The 16,912-nt window shown below is 41.9% G+C and overlaps 2 protein-coding genes across 6 annotated transcripts in view; both read left to right on the forward strand.

Annotated features, from left to right (window-relative positions):
* The first annotated feature begins 126 nt into the window (after positions 1 to 126).
* On the forward strand, positions 127 to 8,675 carry EXTL2 (exostosin like glycosyltransferase 2). 3 transcript variants are annotated; one of them, XM_036387874.2, is made up of 5 exons: positions 127 to 523; positions 2,116 to 2,187; positions 3,731 to 4,158; positions 4,700 to 4,800; positions 5,481 to 5,537. In XM_036387874.2, the coding sequence occupies exons 2-4, from the start codon at positions 2,183 to 2,185 to the stop codon at positions 4,777 to 4,779; spliced, it is 513 nt and encodes a 170-aa protein (XP_036243767.1). In that variant the 5' UTR covers positions 127 to 523; positions 2,116 to 2,182; the 3' UTR covers positions 4,780 to 4,800; positions 5,481 to 5,537. The 3 variants fall into 3 exon arrangements, with proteins under 3 accessions (XP_036243767.1, XP_036243765.1, XP_036243766.1); XM_036387872.2 differs by lacking the exon at positions 4,700 to 4,800 and adding an exon at positions 6,131 to 8,675 and having other exon boundaries at positions 136 to 523; positions 5,481 to 5,551; XM_036387873.2 differs by lacking the exon at positions 4,700 to 4,800 and adding an exon at positions 6,131 to 8,675 and having other exon boundaries at positions 136 to 523; positions 2,119 to 2,187; positions 5,481 to 5,551.
* Positions 8,676 to 11,329: 2,654 nt separating this feature from the next.
* Positions 11,330 to 16,912, forward strand: part of CDC14A (cell division cycle 14A) — a 49,920-nt gene continuing 44,337 nt past the window's right edge. For all 3 annotated transcript variants that reach the window (XM_036387917.2, XM_036387919.2, XM_036387918.2), the window contains exons 1-2: positions 11,330 to 11,741; positions 12,183 to 12,273. In XM_036387917.2, the coding sequence (XP_036243810.1) occupies positions 11,636 to 11,741; positions 12,183 to 12,273 (197 nt within the window). In that variant the 5' untranslated portion in view covers positions 11,330 to 11,635. The remainder of the gene's footprint in view (positions 11,742 to 12,182; positions 12,274 to 16,912) is intronic.

Genomic DNA, 16,912 nt, shown 5'->3' on the forward strand with positions numbered 1-16,912 from the left:
CCGGGCACCGGGGCTGAGGGGGCGCGCCGGGGGCCGGGCCGGGGCTGCGGGGGCTGCCCGGGCTCGGGGCTGCGCCGCCCGCTAGTGAAACACAGCACGCCCCAAACGTGAACTCTCCTCCGTCCCTTGCAAGCCGCCCGCTCGCGTCGCGCTTGCGATGCCGGCTGCTCCCGGTGCAGCTGTTGTGGCAGCGCTCGGCACGGGGCGGGGGCGGCGGGGCAGCGCTCTCGGCGTGTGACAGCCAGAGCCGCCGGAGCGCTCCGCCCGCTCAGGACCCAGGACTACAATCCGGAGCCTGCCGGGAGGAAGCGCAGGGACGCACCGCAGGAAGCGGGCACGGCGGCGCCGCCGTAGCGCTGCCGTGGTCCCGCACGGCCGCCCCTGAGTCACCGGAGCGGCTTGTGCGGGGCTGAGCGGCGGGGCTGGGCCGGTGCCTCCTCCGCCCTTGCCCTGCCGTGCTGCCGGTGACCCCTGGGAAGCACAGCCCGGCCGGGAGAAGCGGCGATAGCGGCGCCTGCGGAACGTGAGCGAAGCTGTGGGCGAGGGGCGACGAGCGGGGCGTGCGGTGCCGGGCGGTGCTGCTGCCTGGCTGCACCCAACTACTGCGGGGTGCTGTCAAGAGGTGTTGCCCGCCAAGGGAGGGGACCCCGTTCGAGAACTCTTTTTCTTGAAACGAGGATTAAAATAGTGGTCGTTGATGTAGGGATTTTATTTTCGTCAATTTTGTGTTCTCTGCAGGTAGTATTGTATGATTTTTAAAAAGACGTCAATCTGGCATTGAAATTTCATAACTTAATTGGCATCTTATCTGCATTTGCTTGTTGGAAAGTGCAATGATGCTAATTTTAAAACACCTCAACAGACGTTTATTTTGAGAATATATAGTAATGTCATAATTGCCTATCACTACACCTATTGTAAGCACTAGAAGGTATGGCAAGCAAAGTCTCATAAACAGCAAGCAGTATTTATATTCTCGTTTTAAGTATGCTTTTAAAGTTGAATTAATCGTTACGATAGCATTGGTAAGTGTTGCAACTAGGTTGCAAACTGCTGAAAGAGGATCTGAGGTTCACTTCTTCAAAAGCATATTTGATGGGAATATAGTGGATCTCATAAATGCTGTGTTGCCACTGCTGCTAATAATTTTTAGAAGTCAGGCATGATTGTTTGTTCCCTATGAAATGAAGCAACCAGAACAAGCAGTTAGCTTCTGGAAATAGTTTCAGTGACCTCTTGTCACAAAGTAATAGTAATTTGGGGAGATTTGTATATGTGGACAATCAGATTTAGGGAGACCTGTATATGTGGACATATTCAGATTGGTATATAGACAATAACAAATCTGTAATTTTAAGAAGCAAATTTATATAGCCTAAACAAATTACTCTTATGGAATTTCACAGAGGTCCAATTATTCAACAAATTCTAATTGCTCTAAGCTTTCATAGTACCATTCTCAAATCAAAATTAACAACTCTTTGGTTGTTTGGCAAGTTTTAAAGGAACAAAAATCTCTCCAACAACCTAGGACCACAGCTTTCCTATATTGCTGTCCTGAGTCCTGTATATCCTTCTTTTATGTGCTTGCACTCATATTTTCCAAGCTGCCAAACCTCATGGGAGACCAAAATGCTGTGTCTTAAACCTCTGATCCAACTGATAATCTTAGTGAGAATGTGAAGGGGATGACCCAGAAAATAAAATATTATTGGGATAAAATTGTGTTTGCCTGACTGTGGTAGCCAAATATATATTTTAGTGGTGCCTGGTGAGCACAGAAACACCTGTCAGGTTCTGAAGACCTACTTGTGTCTCCATAGCTGAACTTAGGGGTGGAACACACAGACATTGCACTGGCACAAAGCAGCAATTTTACAAGCAGAGAAACAGACTGTTCTTTTCTTTTTAACCATCTGGTGTAATGACTTCTTTCAGGAGTGTTCATTGAAAGTCAGAGATAACTATTCAACTGAGCATCAGGAAAAGGAATGGGATAATTGCCATGAATGCATATATCAGTCAATAATTGGAGGACCTTTTACTTGTAAAAGCATGCTGGGTAGCATGTGGATAACTGTTGATCTCCAGTTACAGAATCCCTTTAATTTCCAGCAGATTCAAAGATCACAAACAACTGCCCTGTAAAAACAAGCTGGGAAAACAATCCTATGTGGCAACAATGAGGTAAGCTGTGAGACATTTTAGACTTATTACTTTCATATTTTCAAGCAAGTTATTTGCAGTTTGGAAAGAAATTATTCAAAATTCTGCGAAGAAAACCCACACAGATACTCTCTCAAAAATTGTACTTGTTTGGCTGTCCTGGATCACTGAATTTGATCAGAATTCCCTAGAGTTGAAAACCTAGAAATTACTCACAAAGTAACATGAATAATATGCATATATGAGTAATGGTATTAAAATAATATGTATAGATGAGTTAGTAGCAAGCTTAGAATGTTCATCTTCTATTCAGTTTCTATGCACTAATCTTGCAAGTAAAGAAGGAGAAAAGGAAAACTGTATGAAGTGCAACAAAGACAAGTGCCAAACTCTGCACCTAGACAGACAGACTGGGCAACTAAGAGGCTGGAGAGCAGCACTGTGGAAAGGGCCCTGGGGGTCCTGGTCAGTGGCAAGTTGGACACGAGCCAGGAGTGCCCTGGCAGCCAGGAGGGACAGCCCTGTCCTGGGGGCACCAGGGACAGCACAGGCAGCCGGGCAAGGGAGGGGTTGTCCCGCTGTGTGCTGATGCAGCCTCACCTCATGGTTGTTCTGTGCAGTTTTTTAAGAATACAGTATAAGAAGGATATAAAGCTCTTAGAGAGTGTCCAAAGAAGAGCTATGAAGATAGTGAAGGGCCTTGAGGGGAAACTGTCTGAGGAGTGGCTGAGGTCACTTGCTCTGTTCAGCCTGGAGAAGGGTCTGTGAGGCCTCCCAGCTGCCTACAGCTTCCTAGCTAGGGGAAGTGGAGGGGCAAAGCACGGATCTCATGGCTCTGGTGACCAGTGACAGGAATCAAGGGAATGGCATGAAGCTGTGGCAGGGGGTTTAGGCTGGGAAGTAGGAAATATCTAGCTATCTTAGCCAGAGGGTGGTTGGGCACTGGAACAGGCTCCCCAGGGAAACTGTCACAGCACCAAGCCTGATGTGTTTGGACAATGCCCTCAGGCACATGGTGGAATTTTGGGGCCTTTCCTGTGCAGAGCCAGGAGCTAGACTTCAATGATCCTCATGAGTCCTTTCCAACTCAGGATATCCTATCACTGTGTGAAGAACATTTGAGGGGCTATCTTTCTAGAAGCTGCTTTTCAAGAGCTTCTGTTTAGTTCCAAGATCACAAGGATCCAGAAACCTCTGCCTTAAACTAAATCTACACTCACAGTTAGCTTTCTACTTACAGCTGGATAGACTTGGTGAGGTATGTAAATGTTCAATCCAAAATTTAGTACTGAGAAAATAGGAAATAATGAACACTAAAGAACTACTCTAGAATTATTTCACAAAACAATGAAATCCAAGCTTAACCAAGAAGAGTGAAAAGCAAGTAAACACACAAACTGGGTACCAGAAACACCTGTCTTGACAGCTGAAAGTAATTTGCCAAATTGCTGAAGTTCTCCTTATTTACTTAAGTGAAAATGTACTTAATATTTTGAGAGTTTTGATCAAGATAGGACACTGTACATGGGTTTAATGACTTCCTTTCCTGTTACTTGTTTTCAAGGTGTTTTCACTTCTGTAAGCTTCCAGGAAGAGTTATGGGAATCCGCCTACTGCGCTTCACCTCTGTGGTGATCATCGTCTTGCTTCTTGTGGCAGGTGCTTTAACAGCTTTGCTTCCCACTATCAAAGATGACAAATTGCCCAACTCGAGAAGGGAACCAAAAACCCAGACTCAGTCTGCCCTGGATTCATTCACTCTTATTATGCAGACATACAATAGAACTGACTTACTGCTAAAGCTTTTAAATCATTATCAAGCAATCCCCCACCTACATAAAGTAATTGTGGTGTGGAACAACATTGGTGAGAAGACACCAGAGGAAATGTGGAATTCCTTGGGGCCTCATCCTGTCCCTGTTGTCTTTAAAGTTCAAACTGTAAATCGTATGAGAAACAGACTGCAGAATTTCCCTGACCTGGAAACAAAAGGTAATCAGCAGTTCATATCACTATTACTAATATTATTTTCATGCTTGAAATCTGAATTAAGAGAGAGATGGTTGAGTTATAGTGTGTAATAAATCAATGGATCTTGTGGACCACTTCATAGATTGTGGGTAGTATAGAGGAACCCTGTGTTATCACATCAGGTGCACACCACCACAGGCCCCCAGTGAAGAGTAAAGGAAAGAAAAGAGGAATATCAAATGCATTTCAAGGTCTTTTGCAACAGTTCTCCATTTCCTTTGTGAGGCAGACGTAGGTAGTTCAGCTGCTCTTCCTTCTGTACCATAAACTGAAATTCAAAATGCATGTTATTTGTTGAGTGTCTGCACTAATCTGGACTTAAGTCATCTGATAAAGACTTGATTTAGTCCATTCCTCTTAAGACTAAATTCTCAAGCATGTTCTGCTCTTCTGAGAAACTTCCCTCCCCAGCTGTCTGGCTTTCTATCTCAAATGACACACCCTTTTATTTAAGAGTACCTTCTCCAGTCTCCTGGGTATTCATCTAAATATTCTTCCTAAGCTCTTTCTAGGACGTGTACAACAATAAATCCTGTTTGTTTCAAGTGGAAAAACCCCCAATATGTTGCATTACAGACCTGACCTTACTCATGATTAGTAAAGGTAATTGTATTTATTGCCCCCTTCCTATCATGCCTGCTAGTCCAAACACATGATTTCTAGAAAGACACTGGAAACTTCAACTTCCCAAGTGTTTTACTTACTGTAGTAAGATCTATGCTAACTGACAACTTTAAAAGTTTTAATGCATCTGCAGTTCAGATCTAAGAATATCCTTCCTTTTCCACTTCCTGGTAGTCTTTTGTCTAAAACGTAAGGCAAAGAGTCTTCCTTCTGTACTTGAAAATACTGAATGTTGCCTGGGCAATTTAACTTGCTTACGTAGTGTAAATGCTCAAGAAAAGTATCTAACTCTATTCTACTTGTATCTTTAACAAGATTAGTAGAATTTTAAGTTGCTTTGCCAAACACTCCCAAAGGTTTTCTAACACGTATTTCTCCAGCTGTACTACAGATGATCAAAGGTTGCTGAGTTTTGTAACAGCCTGGCAAATAATCTAGAACTTAGGTTTGCTTCCAGTTACCACAAAGCTGTAACCTTGCTTTAGCTTTGAAATCTAATTATGTTTCACCAATCTACTTTCAAGGAATTGCAATTCAGCTTAATAGTTGTCGAAATTTTATATTTCATTTGTCAAATATTGTGCTGCATACTGTGGTGATGTATTTAATCTTTTGTATTTAATCAATTCAATGTTTTTCTCTCATTTTCCTCCCTTCAGCTGTTTTAATGATGGATGATGACACACTAGTCAGTGCTCATGACCTTGCTTTTGCCTTTTCCGTTTGGCAGGTAATGTTTTGCATCTTGGCAGGCAGTATTTGTGAGCTGCACTTGAGATTAATAGTTTTAGTTAGAGCAATACTGTATCACGCTGTTTTACCATTAGTTTTCTAGCTTTAAAGTTAGATTTTAGGAAGTTTGAAGTGTTGAATAGAAATTGCAAAGTTTCTAAAATTTGTTTTTTAGTAGTGTCTGTAACTTTAAAATTTTAACTCTTACTTTACAAAACCATGAAGTTGCTAACTGCTGACTTTATTTAAATGCATAGTACTCTGTGTGTTTTGTTTTGCAAAACACGAGAAATTGTCTGTAAAGTTATTTTCCATGCCAAATACACAGCTGCCAATTGTGGGTAAATGTTTTGTTGGCCCTATGTGATGTGGAATGAGACAGACTATCAGTTTTGTGGAACTGTACTTAATTGCAACATTTATGCAGATCAAAGGGACCATATGCCAACAATTTAATTCTTTCCTGGCAATAATGTTGTCCTCCTTTCATTTAAAAAATACATAAATCTCTCTTATGAACACACTTAAGTGAACCCCACACTGTGGAATATGTGTTGAATTTCTTTTTTTCTTTCAGCAATTTCCAGAGCATATAGTGGGATTTGTTCCTAGAAAGCACATTTCTACTCCTTCAGGCGTCTACAGTTATGGCAGCTTTGAGCTGCAGAACCCTGGGTTTGGCAATGGAGATCAGTATTCCATGGTGCTCATCGGTGCAGCATTTTTTCACAGTGGCTATTTAGAAGACTTTCAACAGCAGCCAGAAGCAGTTTACGCCTTAATAGATGAAACTCAAAACTGTGATGATATTGCCATGAATTTTCTGGTAGCCAAGCATACTGGAAAGCCTTCAGGAGTGTTTGTGAAGCCTGTTGACATAAGAAATTTAGAAAAAGACACTAACAGTGGCTATTCTGGAATGTGGCACCGAGCAGAGCATTTGTTACAGAGATCCTACTGTGTAAATAAACTCGTTAATATTTATGATGGCATGCCCTTAAAATATTCTAATATCATGATTTCTCAGTTTGGTTTTCCTAATTATGCCAATCACAAAAATAAAATGTAAGCCAATGAATTTAAGGTGTTAAATGTTAAACAATACTCAGTGAACTGTACTGAGTTCAAGGAGAGAAGAAGGTGTAATTACTGCATCTTGGCCATCCCTCTTTGTAGCCTCTGATTTTGTCTCCAGTAAGCTTTTTATGTATTTTCTTTCCTTTCTAACTAATTCACAAAGATAAGTTTGGAGAAAAATTAAAGAATATGTAGTCATGCTTAGCTGTGATAAAATCATCCTCTTTTCTTAAAACCTGAAAAGCTACTCCAATGAATTAGGTCAGTTCTTCAGAAACATGCAGACAAAAATGCACTCCTATTCTTCAGATCTTAACATTTGGAATTTTTTTCCCTTAAATATACCTATCCAGTGAAATGAGGTCTAGGCATATTTGTGACAGTTATATTTTGAGATGCTTCCTTGCCTTCCCACTCCTCACCTGCTCCTACCCAGTTTCCAGTGAAGCTGTAGAAGAGCTACAGTGAACTGCTGGCCAGGCTTCTGGCCTCCTGTACAAACCCTCCTGAAGTTTGTATATAAGCTACTTGGTGTTCTGAGATGTTCTTGAAGCTGCTATGAAAGCCAGAAGAGTACCTCACCTTAATCTCAGATAGTCCTTAAACCATTGCCTACAATATCTACTCCTGCTCAGTTAATGGAAAATGATCTCTACTGTGGCTTTTTTTTCTATTATTGATTTGCCTGGAGTTGCTGAAACATTGCAAGCAGCTGAAAGGTAAATTCTAGAGGTTGGAAATATAAGAAACATGAATACATGAAATATGAAACTTATATAAGCAGCCAGAAAAGGGGATGGAATGTTAGTTATTAATATCTCTTTAGTACGTAGTTTTATTTTGATATTTTGCATATACGTTGTTACAAACATGCACCCAGGAAAATCCTCAATTAGTTAAAGATTTCTTATTTACAGTTCCTAGTAAGAACAGGGTGTTCAACATTTATTACAGTGCACATTTTGTAATTTTACAGGTCTACTGGTTTTTTAGCTACTCTTTCAATGAGTATTTACTTTTTAGTTGCTTCTTTCCTCTGTTTTTGGTGGCTATGACAACAGAGTTAAAATGTACAATAAATGGGTAAAGCATTATGAAAAAAAGTATTTTAAGGTACAGTGATATTTGACAGGGATGGACTATTATCAGTCTCTGAATTCCCTGACATTATTTATAGCAAGAAACAGAGCTGCTGTTAATGGCTTTTGTTGGATTGGGACTCTGTAATTCTGGAAACCTTCTATTGACATAGACAGGGCAAAACTTTTCCAATGAAGTTGCAGAAGGATTGGGCTTTTTTTTTGTGTGTGTATGGAGGAAAGAATAAAAGACAAATATTTTCCTGGGTCACAGAATCAGATTTGGCATCCAAAGCAGATTTAGTTTCATCTGCATCAGCTTTTAATTGATTCTTAGAATCAGTTCAAAGGTAGCTGTGGGCAACCAGTCACAGCTAATACCTGGTACACAAATAGGATCTGCACAAATGGTATATAAGTCTATAATGATTTGTAATAAGTTAGCTGAAAGAAGAGTGAAAATATGACAAGTTCTTTACAGCAGGGTGTGAGTCTTTGGGGGAATGAAGGAATCTTTTGCCGTGTTCTATCAGTATTAAAGGATTTGATTTCTGTTCAGTGAAGTCTTCCTAGTACTTTTGTAAGATTTAAAGGGCAGAATCTTAACATGGCAATGTAAAGTCTGCTTAATTTTGTTGTAATAGTGCAAAGTAGTTTTTAATTATTGTGCTGTAGTGCTAAGTAGTATACAAACAGGTCTATGATCTTTCCAGAAATGCAAATTTCCATTATTTCTGTTCTGTGCAGTATCAGCTAGAGTTGTGAAGACTCACAGTCGTTGTTAACCTTATTTTTGAAATGTGAAATGAACTGTCAACTCAGCCAAACCTTAGTATTGAGCTCTTTGTTGGAGCGAAGGAGTTGTTTTGATTTCTTCTGTATCAGTGAAAGAATTAATAGAACAAGCTTTTAATGATACCATTCCATTTAATTTGCACCATTGTAAAATAAAATACAGAAAGCAGACTTGTGATGTGTTTATTCTCAGATTATTGACCAAAATTTTAAGTGTTAAGATGTCTAAAGTAAGCTCACAGTTTGCATACTCATGAGAAGCACCAAGATTTCTTTTTTTTAAAAAAATGTGTACTTGTTGGCACATACATTCATTTAATTTAGGTAAGGCCTACTTATGAAGGAAGAAAAGGCATATAACCAACAGCCTTAATCATTTAGTCTCAGCAAAGAAAATACAAAGATAAGACTTAAGCTCCAGCCATAATTCACTGTACTTTGGAACCAAAAGGGGTTATTTGCTTATTTTTTAAAAGTGGGGTTTTTTATCCCTTGGTAGTTTTAAAAATGTCTTAGGATTCTTTACTGAAAATACATTACCAAAAAGTTATATCTTAAACAAAATCATATGTATATGATTATTTCTCTGAGAGATTATCTATGTCATTTGGTAATATTTTGGAGTCTAAACAGAATCATCACCACCTCTGAATGTTCTGTTGAAATTATGGTTAATGCAACACAGGATTTTGAACATGGTATCTAAAATATATATTTTAAAAATCTGTGATAAAAAAGGATATAGTGCTAAAATGCACAAGAAAATGCTTCTTTACAAAAAAATGCCACAAGATGTCACTGCAGCCTTGATATTTGATCTCAAATGTTAAAACGAGTACATAGTATTAATTAGAATAACTAAGTTGTACTAGTTTAAAATATTCTTAAAGCTAGCATTTTGCAAAGTGAAATTCATGAAATAATCATACTAATAGCTATGACACACTACTGGAATTGAAAAACCACAGAGGTTATTTTGCACATATTTTTACGGGGAAGACAAGAAATGTTTATTTCTGATGCTTACAAAGGCTGCAGCTAATTGCCACAAATGAGAACTTTTCTACAATGAAAAATGAAATTTCAACTTTGCAGAAGACATATAAGCAGTATACAAGAATGTGACAGCTGGGCTTCAGCATCTAGTAATATTTACCTCCTAGATTCACCAGTCTAGCTGGATGGGTTTACATATCTTAGGCTTTAACACAAATTCTGTTTCTACATATTCTAGATACTGGATAGTAGGCTGTAGACTGCTGCATCTTTCCTTCTGTTGCCCAAGAGTGTTGCTAAAGTTATTTCAAGTGTGCTCATTCAAACTCCCCTTAAGCAGAGTGCAGCACTGACTTGGAAATGTGTTACATTGAACTGTAGTGAAAGTCAGAGTAAAAAAGGGCATTAAAAAATTGCAGTTCTGGACAATATACCTTAATACCTTGTCTCTTACACAGGATACAGTAGCCCTCAGAAAATTGCTTGTAAATAAAAAACCACTAGTGAAATACTTGATTTTGTTAAGAGTTACACACAAGTGAAAGTTGTAGAAAAACAGGCTAAAGAAAAACACTGGTTTCCATGAAAAGGAACAACCTTTATTTAATTTGCTGCTACATAAGACTGCAGTCTCTTTCTTGTGAACATCTTGTATGAAATAGTACTTACAACTGAAAATGAGCTTTTCTCAGGTTTCAGAATCAGGCACAAACAGGGTCATATTTAGCACATTAGTTTTGGAGCTTTTCCAAAAAAGTCGAAAAAAAGCAGTGTAAGAACACAGGTACAAAGCATTAGAATCAACACAAAAATTAAGCAAGTACAAAACAGCTGCAGTGTCTTCGGTAGTCCTTCACCTTATTTGTAAAGTTTTAAAGATTATCCAGTGCTTATGACACCAGATTAAAAACTAAGGAGTCAGAAGGGTTTCACACTCATGTTTAGCCTCATTAGCAGACACACCAGGATTAACTCTATGCACTGGTGGTTACAGTAGGTTATTTATAGTGTTAGGGAAAGCTGGTGATACAAATGTGAACCTCAGGGCTGCATATGGCTTTATATTACAACATCTTTTAACGGTGTTTCAAGAGTGGATTTTTTTTGCTTGTTCGGGGGAAGAGTGACTTTTTTAACCCCCTTTTTTTATCTCCTCAAGGAACCTCTCCGTTGCAACCTTTGCTTTAGTTGTAAAACTGAGACGGACAGTCTGCCCTGTTTGGCACTTAGCCATTCCTTCTAGAGGGGAGAGGCGGAAGAACGCGCCCAGCGCTCGAACCAGCGCGTCAGGAGAGCTCCGCGCCTCAGGCGCCCGCGGCTTCTCCCGCTGTCCGCAAGCGGCTCCCGGCACCGCCCGGGCGGGAAGCGGCGGCCGCGGGGGGCCTGGGGCGGGGCGCTCCCCGGGGCGCCGCCAGCTCATTGGCTGCAGGAGTAGCAGGGCGGCCTCTGATTGATCAACCGACCTGTCTGTCACGACAAAGGGTGTCCCAGGTAGCGCAATGGGCGCTCCGCCGGTTCCCCCGCGCCTGAGGCTCCGCCGCTCCGCCTGCCCCCGTCCGGAGCCCGCCCGCGCTGCTGAGGCAGCGCTCCGGCTCAGCCCCGCTCCGAGCTGTACGCGACACCCGCCCAGGTCCGGCCCGTGGAGCGCTCTGCCACGGGCCGCCCCCGGGCGGGGAAAAGCAGCCCCAGCGCAGCGGGGCGCGGCGGCGCTGCCCGGGCAGGCGGGGCTGAGGGCGGGGCGGTGCCGGGCTCAGGGCCGCTGCCTGCCGGAGCAGGGGCGCTGCCGGGCCGAGGAGCGGGGGGAGCGCGGTGGGCCGGTCACTCGCAGCGTCAGCCCTGGGCTGGGCGACACAAAGGCTCCGTAACGCGGTTGCCAGAGCGCCGCCGGTCGCCTGGTAACCGCCCGCTGCCGCTTTATCCGGGGGCGTCTCTTGGCTGGGGGCGGGGTGGAGCTGGAGTCTCTGCGGGCGCTTGCCCGTCGTGTCCCGGGGCTCTTCTCGGCTCCGCTCCCGCTCCTATGCGGGCTGCGGCCGCTGCGCTCGCAGCACCCTGGGCCCTGGCGGGCGGCCCCTCTGGCCGGTGGGTCGCGTCCCTGCGAGCGCGCCCCGGCCCCGCCGGCGCTGCTCCGGAACGCCATGAGCTCGGAGCCGCCCCGCGCCTCGCTATTCCGGGCCCTCTTTAAGATGGAGCCGGCGGCGGCCGCCTCCGAAGTCCTGTTGGGAGCCTCGGAGTTCGTGAAAGGTGAGAGCGGGGCGGGAGCCGTTCCATCCCCTGCCCGCGGGGTCCCGGAGCCTCCCCCAGCGAGGAAACTCGCTGGCTTCTCTACCGCCCTCCCCCGGCTTTGCAGCCTGCCCGGCTCGGCCCCGGCCCCTTTGCCCGGCGGGTTTCGCGGGCTGCCCGCCCCGGCTGCCGCGGGCGCCCCGGCGCCGCTTTCCCCGCGCTCCGGGCGAGGCGCGGGGCCGGCACCTGTTGCTGCGCGCTGCTCGCCGGGCCGGAGCCGCTGCCGAGGGGCTCCCGGCAGGGCAGGGCCCGCGGGCGGAGCGCTCCGGGCGCTCCCGCCGCCGCTCACGCAGCAGAAAAAGCAGCGGCGGAGGCTCTTCCGCCCCGCGGTGACAGGCGTGCCCCGAGGCGGCGGCCGGCTGCCTTCGCTGACCGACGCTGTGCCTCTAATCTGTCTTTCAGATCGGCTGTACTTCGCTACTTTACGAACTAAACCGAAAAGTACCGTAAATACCCACTACTTCTGTACCGATGAGGAACTGGTCTATGAAAAGTAAGTGTTGTGGTTCGCATATTCAAAGTGATCACCTGAGAGTCTCCCCAACACACTTTGACGTATTCTATAGAATATTTTTGCCCCGTTGGGTTACTTGCATAGAATATGAGCATGAAGTTAGTCCAGATGTATTTATTTATTAGCTGAAACTAGTTTAACAAGGTGATGCTTAAAAAAGACCCATAAAAACAGCTGCAAGGGCAGTTAAATGGCTTAAGTCGTGGCTGAGCTCAAAGAAGGATATCTAAGCCTTGTAAGATTTGTTTAAAACATGGAGGTCTATTTGGACTAATCACACTTTATTGAATGGTGTCTTAAGTAGAAGACTTATTTGGCACGAATAGATAAACAGAAGTTTGTTTTATATTTCCTGTAGTTTCCTGTATAGAGAGTATGAAGTTTATAGAATCATAAGAATGCAATGTTTAGATGTGCTCTTGAGGAGCGTCTGCAACTTCTTTTATAACTCTGGTTTTATTTGAGGGTTTTGAGATAGCACTTCTTGATGGCTTTTGTATCTTTAGAACAGCAGAAAAAATATTTTCTGTGTAGTAAAAGGTTCACGTTTGTAAGACACTGACTTCATATAGAAGGTAAAAAATAAAACTGATTATAGTTTTGAATACTACTTAAGGACATAAACACCAAACAAATAATCACTCTGTGCTGTGGCTAAAAAGTTGGTGCTTTGGACTGCGTTTCAAGACCAACTGTTTCCTGTGTGATGATATATCCCTATCTGCTTGACACGGAGTTGGCTGCAGCAGAAGTGAAACAAAAAGTGTATTCCTATTTTAAGCATAACTTGCTTTCCAAATGATTGGAAGCAACTGTGAACATCAACCCTTCCCTCCTTTCTCCAGTGACCAGCACTGCTTCTGTGAAGATGTAAACCAATATTCCTTGGTTTTTAGCTTATTTTCTTTGCATAGCTTTTCATTCCAGGGTGTCTTTTCTAGATGTTTTCTTATATTTAAACTGTGTGTCTTCTACTGGAGTTCCCAATGGTTCATTCTGAAAACCGACTTTTGTAATGGGCTGCTTGGGTTCGGAGTAAGTTCTTTAATGATCATTAAGGAATTTTGATTGGAAGGGACCTTTGGAGTATCCCAAGGGAAGGTTGACCTAATATTGAAAGCAGAACTCAATTGGGGAAGGTCCTGAACAATTTGTGTGATATGAAAGTGTTACATTTGCATTAAGAAGGGAAACTTGTATCTCTTCCAGACTTCACTATTATGTTTTATTTCTTAATGTGCTTTTAGGAAGTGTGAAGGACTCTTAGGTGGCATTTGATCTTGTGGGTAAGAAGGGGGATTAGTTCTGTACTGTTAGTTACAGATGACTGTACTAACCAAGGCCTGTAACTGAGCCATTTGTGGAAGGACAGTGTCATATTTAAAAAAAAATACTGAGAAATTTGAGAGGGTGTGGAGGAGAATGTAAATTTCTTTAACGTGTAAAGGAAATTCTGTAGGTATATTCCTTAACCCCGTGTTAACGACCTGTGAAGGTGTAACCTGATACCAGATATAATTACTGGGTAATGGAAGGAAGCAAAGTTTCCTTTATCTACTAGGGCACAACTAAAGACCTTGATACGCAACTCCTGGTGGATGTTCTGAATTGATGGTTCCTAATCTGTTTGGCCCATTTTAAAGTTGTTCTCCTGTATCTGATACCATAAAGATATTTTCCCTTTTGTGCTCATAAAATGCTGAAATGTGATATGAAAATAAGTGACAGTTACCAGGTGGTACCAAGGAATTGTGTAATAACCTTTTACATATCATTGCTAAACTTTTCCCTGGTATTTGTATTGCAGCACCCATACCTATCAGTGTCTGCAATATTTGGTAATGCCTGATCTTATTTTTTTTTTCCCCTCTCATATCTAAGGAGATTTATATGGTCTTGGGGAAGTAAAAGCAAGTGTTGGTAGGTTACCATGTTATGTATGTTTTTAATGTCTTTCTGAATTTGGAAGGCTAGAGGTAAGTTGAGGAATAGACTGCAAGGCTCAGTTCTTGGGGAAGTGCTAATTTTACTATAGCTTCCCTCATGTTATCAACAAGCTTGACATCAGTCCCTTGTGTTTCCCAGGCTGCACACAAAGGGGGCCTGACAGGGCTTGTCTGCAAGTAGTAGTGGAGTGTAACTTTAATACAACAGATCAGATGGTCTCCTCACTTCCTCAAAAATGCAGTCTTCTTTGTGAGAAAGTGATTAGAAGTATTTGTTGCATGACAGCAAAGTAAATATTTGGAAGTGAGTTTTGAAATGCTGTAGCTCAGAACAGTGGTTTGCAGAATCTTCATGGAAATGGCCTCCTTGGGTGGTTCTTGTGGTCAGAATTCCACAGCCACTTATCCTTTTCAATCAAATGACTTGTTCAGAAAGTTCTCAGGAGTGGGATAGGAGATGTCTGCTCAGGCATGAAATCCTCAGCACCTGTGAGGTGTGTAAGTAATTACATTAATACAATTGTTTATTGATTTAACTTTGCTTAGATGCATCATTGTAATGACAAGATAAAGATACTTCATGGTACTTGGAAGTAAACTGCTTTTCTTTCAGCTCTTTTTCTGTTTAAATTGCTTTTCTTTGGGCTCCTATTCTGTTAGCTTGTTTCAGAATTTTATTTGGCTGACTTTACAGAGGTGTCAGTTTGCTTTGCTGAAGCAGTATCTGATCTGAAAACCTCATGAATATGTAGGGTTTGAGTTGCCTGATTACAGAGAGCCTGTTACTGGATCACATAGTACTTAAAAACTCACTATCTTGCTTTCTTTTTTCCCCCTACTCTTGAAGAGACATAAGGAAGTAATTTTTATGTTAGTACTATACCCCATTTATTAAACAAAAGAGCTGTAGTGCTAGATCTGATGGTTTCAGAAGTTTGGGGTTGACTTGCTCCTGTACCTTGTCATATGATTTATCACTAAATTATACACAAAGTGGGGTTATGTAATCTTGAGCACTTTAGACTTCAGCTCTCACTTGAAGTTTTCAACCGTTCTAATGACTTCACAATACTGTCTAACTTAAACATTCACACTAAAAAGATAATAAAGATGTTCTTAAAACCATTTAAGCCTATCTTAAATGCTAGCAGACTAGGAACTTGCTACTAGAACTGTCACTGTTTTAGTTAAATGTGCTGCAATTTAACCTTGAACCTATTATACCAGAGAAATTATATACAAATGCCTCAATTAAGAAGAAACCTGAATGGAATGATACAATTCTGAAATCTCTTCTTTGACAGTTTTGTTTCTCTAAGATTTTCTCAGTCTTTCTGAAACTTTCTGAGCTTTTTCCTGATAAAGTCTTCACTACTTCTTATAAGGGAGCACAGTCTTTCAGGATAGTGTAATACAGGTAACTATTGCTTCAGAAAAATGGAGTTAATGAGAAACAATCCATCTTGATGAAGATTGTCATTTGGCAAATAGACAAACCTTGCCTTGGCAAGACCTCAGTTAATGAGTTAGGCACTGGTAAGAAGCTTTTTATTCTCTAAGAATAGCATCTTTCACGTTTCACCTTCCAGTAAACAGATCTGGGTTGAGAATACTACACTTGACTGGTTAACTTGGCTTTCACATAGTTTTATCAAAGCAACATTTAATGTCCTTTTTATTTCTGAATAGTTTTCTCAAACAAAGTCAGAATTTAAATACTGTGAAACAGGAATCTCATATTGATGGTTTATAATGGCCTTCATAAATCATAATGGTTTTATTCAGTCATTTGTTCTGCCTTTGGATCTCTTGTATAAACAGCTTTTGCAGCTCTAATCTCTGACATGGTATAAGCAGCAATAGAAGTAGTAAATATGATAGTCCCTGTAAATCATGCTTTACACTGAAACATTCTTTCAGGGTATGGGATGCTACTTGCCCATTTCACAGCAGTCCTCATCAGAGCTACTTCAGTTATGTAGCAATAGAGCAAGACTCTCAAGTGCTTAGCTACAGCAATATTAAATGAGTACTGTTTCTTCTACTGCATCTGTATATGCAAAGAAACAGTTTGTGTTTCCTGTGACAAGAGTAAGGGTTAGCCTATCTGCTTTGTCTTTGGTTAAATGCTGCTTTTCTGTGGCTCTCCAGTAACAGTAGTTGCATAGGAAACCTGAACTTCTCCATGTTTCTGTGGCTTAAATCATTGGAAAGGAGAAAGAAAAACTTAGCCTTGTTACAATAATCAGAGCTGTCACTTCACGCAGAAAGCCATTCACATCAGTAATTTTGAAAACTCAACCTTGACTATTGGATGACCAAGAAAACTTAGCAAGATTAAGTCCACAACTAAAACAAGGAAATTTCCCAGCTTAATTTTATACATAACTTTACCATATCTGTCTTTGCTTTTTCATAAGTACAAGATAAAAGCATTTGCCAGTAGCACCGAGGAGGTTTTTCTTTTGTTTGCAGTAAAAGGGTACCAGAATAAAACAGCAGCTTTCTAAGCTCCAGTTTGATGTTGGATGGGAATGTAGCTTGTCTAGGAAATCTCTTATGTACATATCTTGGCCTCTGTCAAGATGACTTTTTTTCCAAAGGGACTAGGCTTCTCATATGACCTGAAGGTTCTACAGGGCAACTTTTTATGCAAGAACCTCTTCGTTGTT

The sequence above is a fragment of the Molothrus ater genome, chromosome 9, assembly GCF_012460135.2.
Source record: "Molothrus ater isolate BHLD 08-10-18 breed brown headed cowbird chromosome 9, BPBGC_Mater_1.1, whole genome shotgun sequence".
In the NCBI taxonomy this organism is placed as follows: domain Eukaryota; kingdom Metazoa; phylum Chordata; class Aves; order Passeriformes; family Icteridae; genus Molothrus; species Molothrus ater.

What these genes read in the sequence shown, in the direction of transcription:
- EXTL2 (XM_036387872.2), top strand. An exon ending in CCCTGACCTGGAAACAAAAG is followed by an intron (nt 4,159 to 5,480) that starts GTAATCAGCAGT and finishes TCCTCCCTTCAG; the next exon opens with CTGTTTTAATGATGGATGAT. An exon ending in TTGCCTTTTCCGTTTGGCAG is followed by an intron (nt 5,552 to 6,130) that starts GTAATGTTTTGC and finishes TTTTTCTTTCAG; the next exon opens with CAATTTCCAGAGCATATAGT.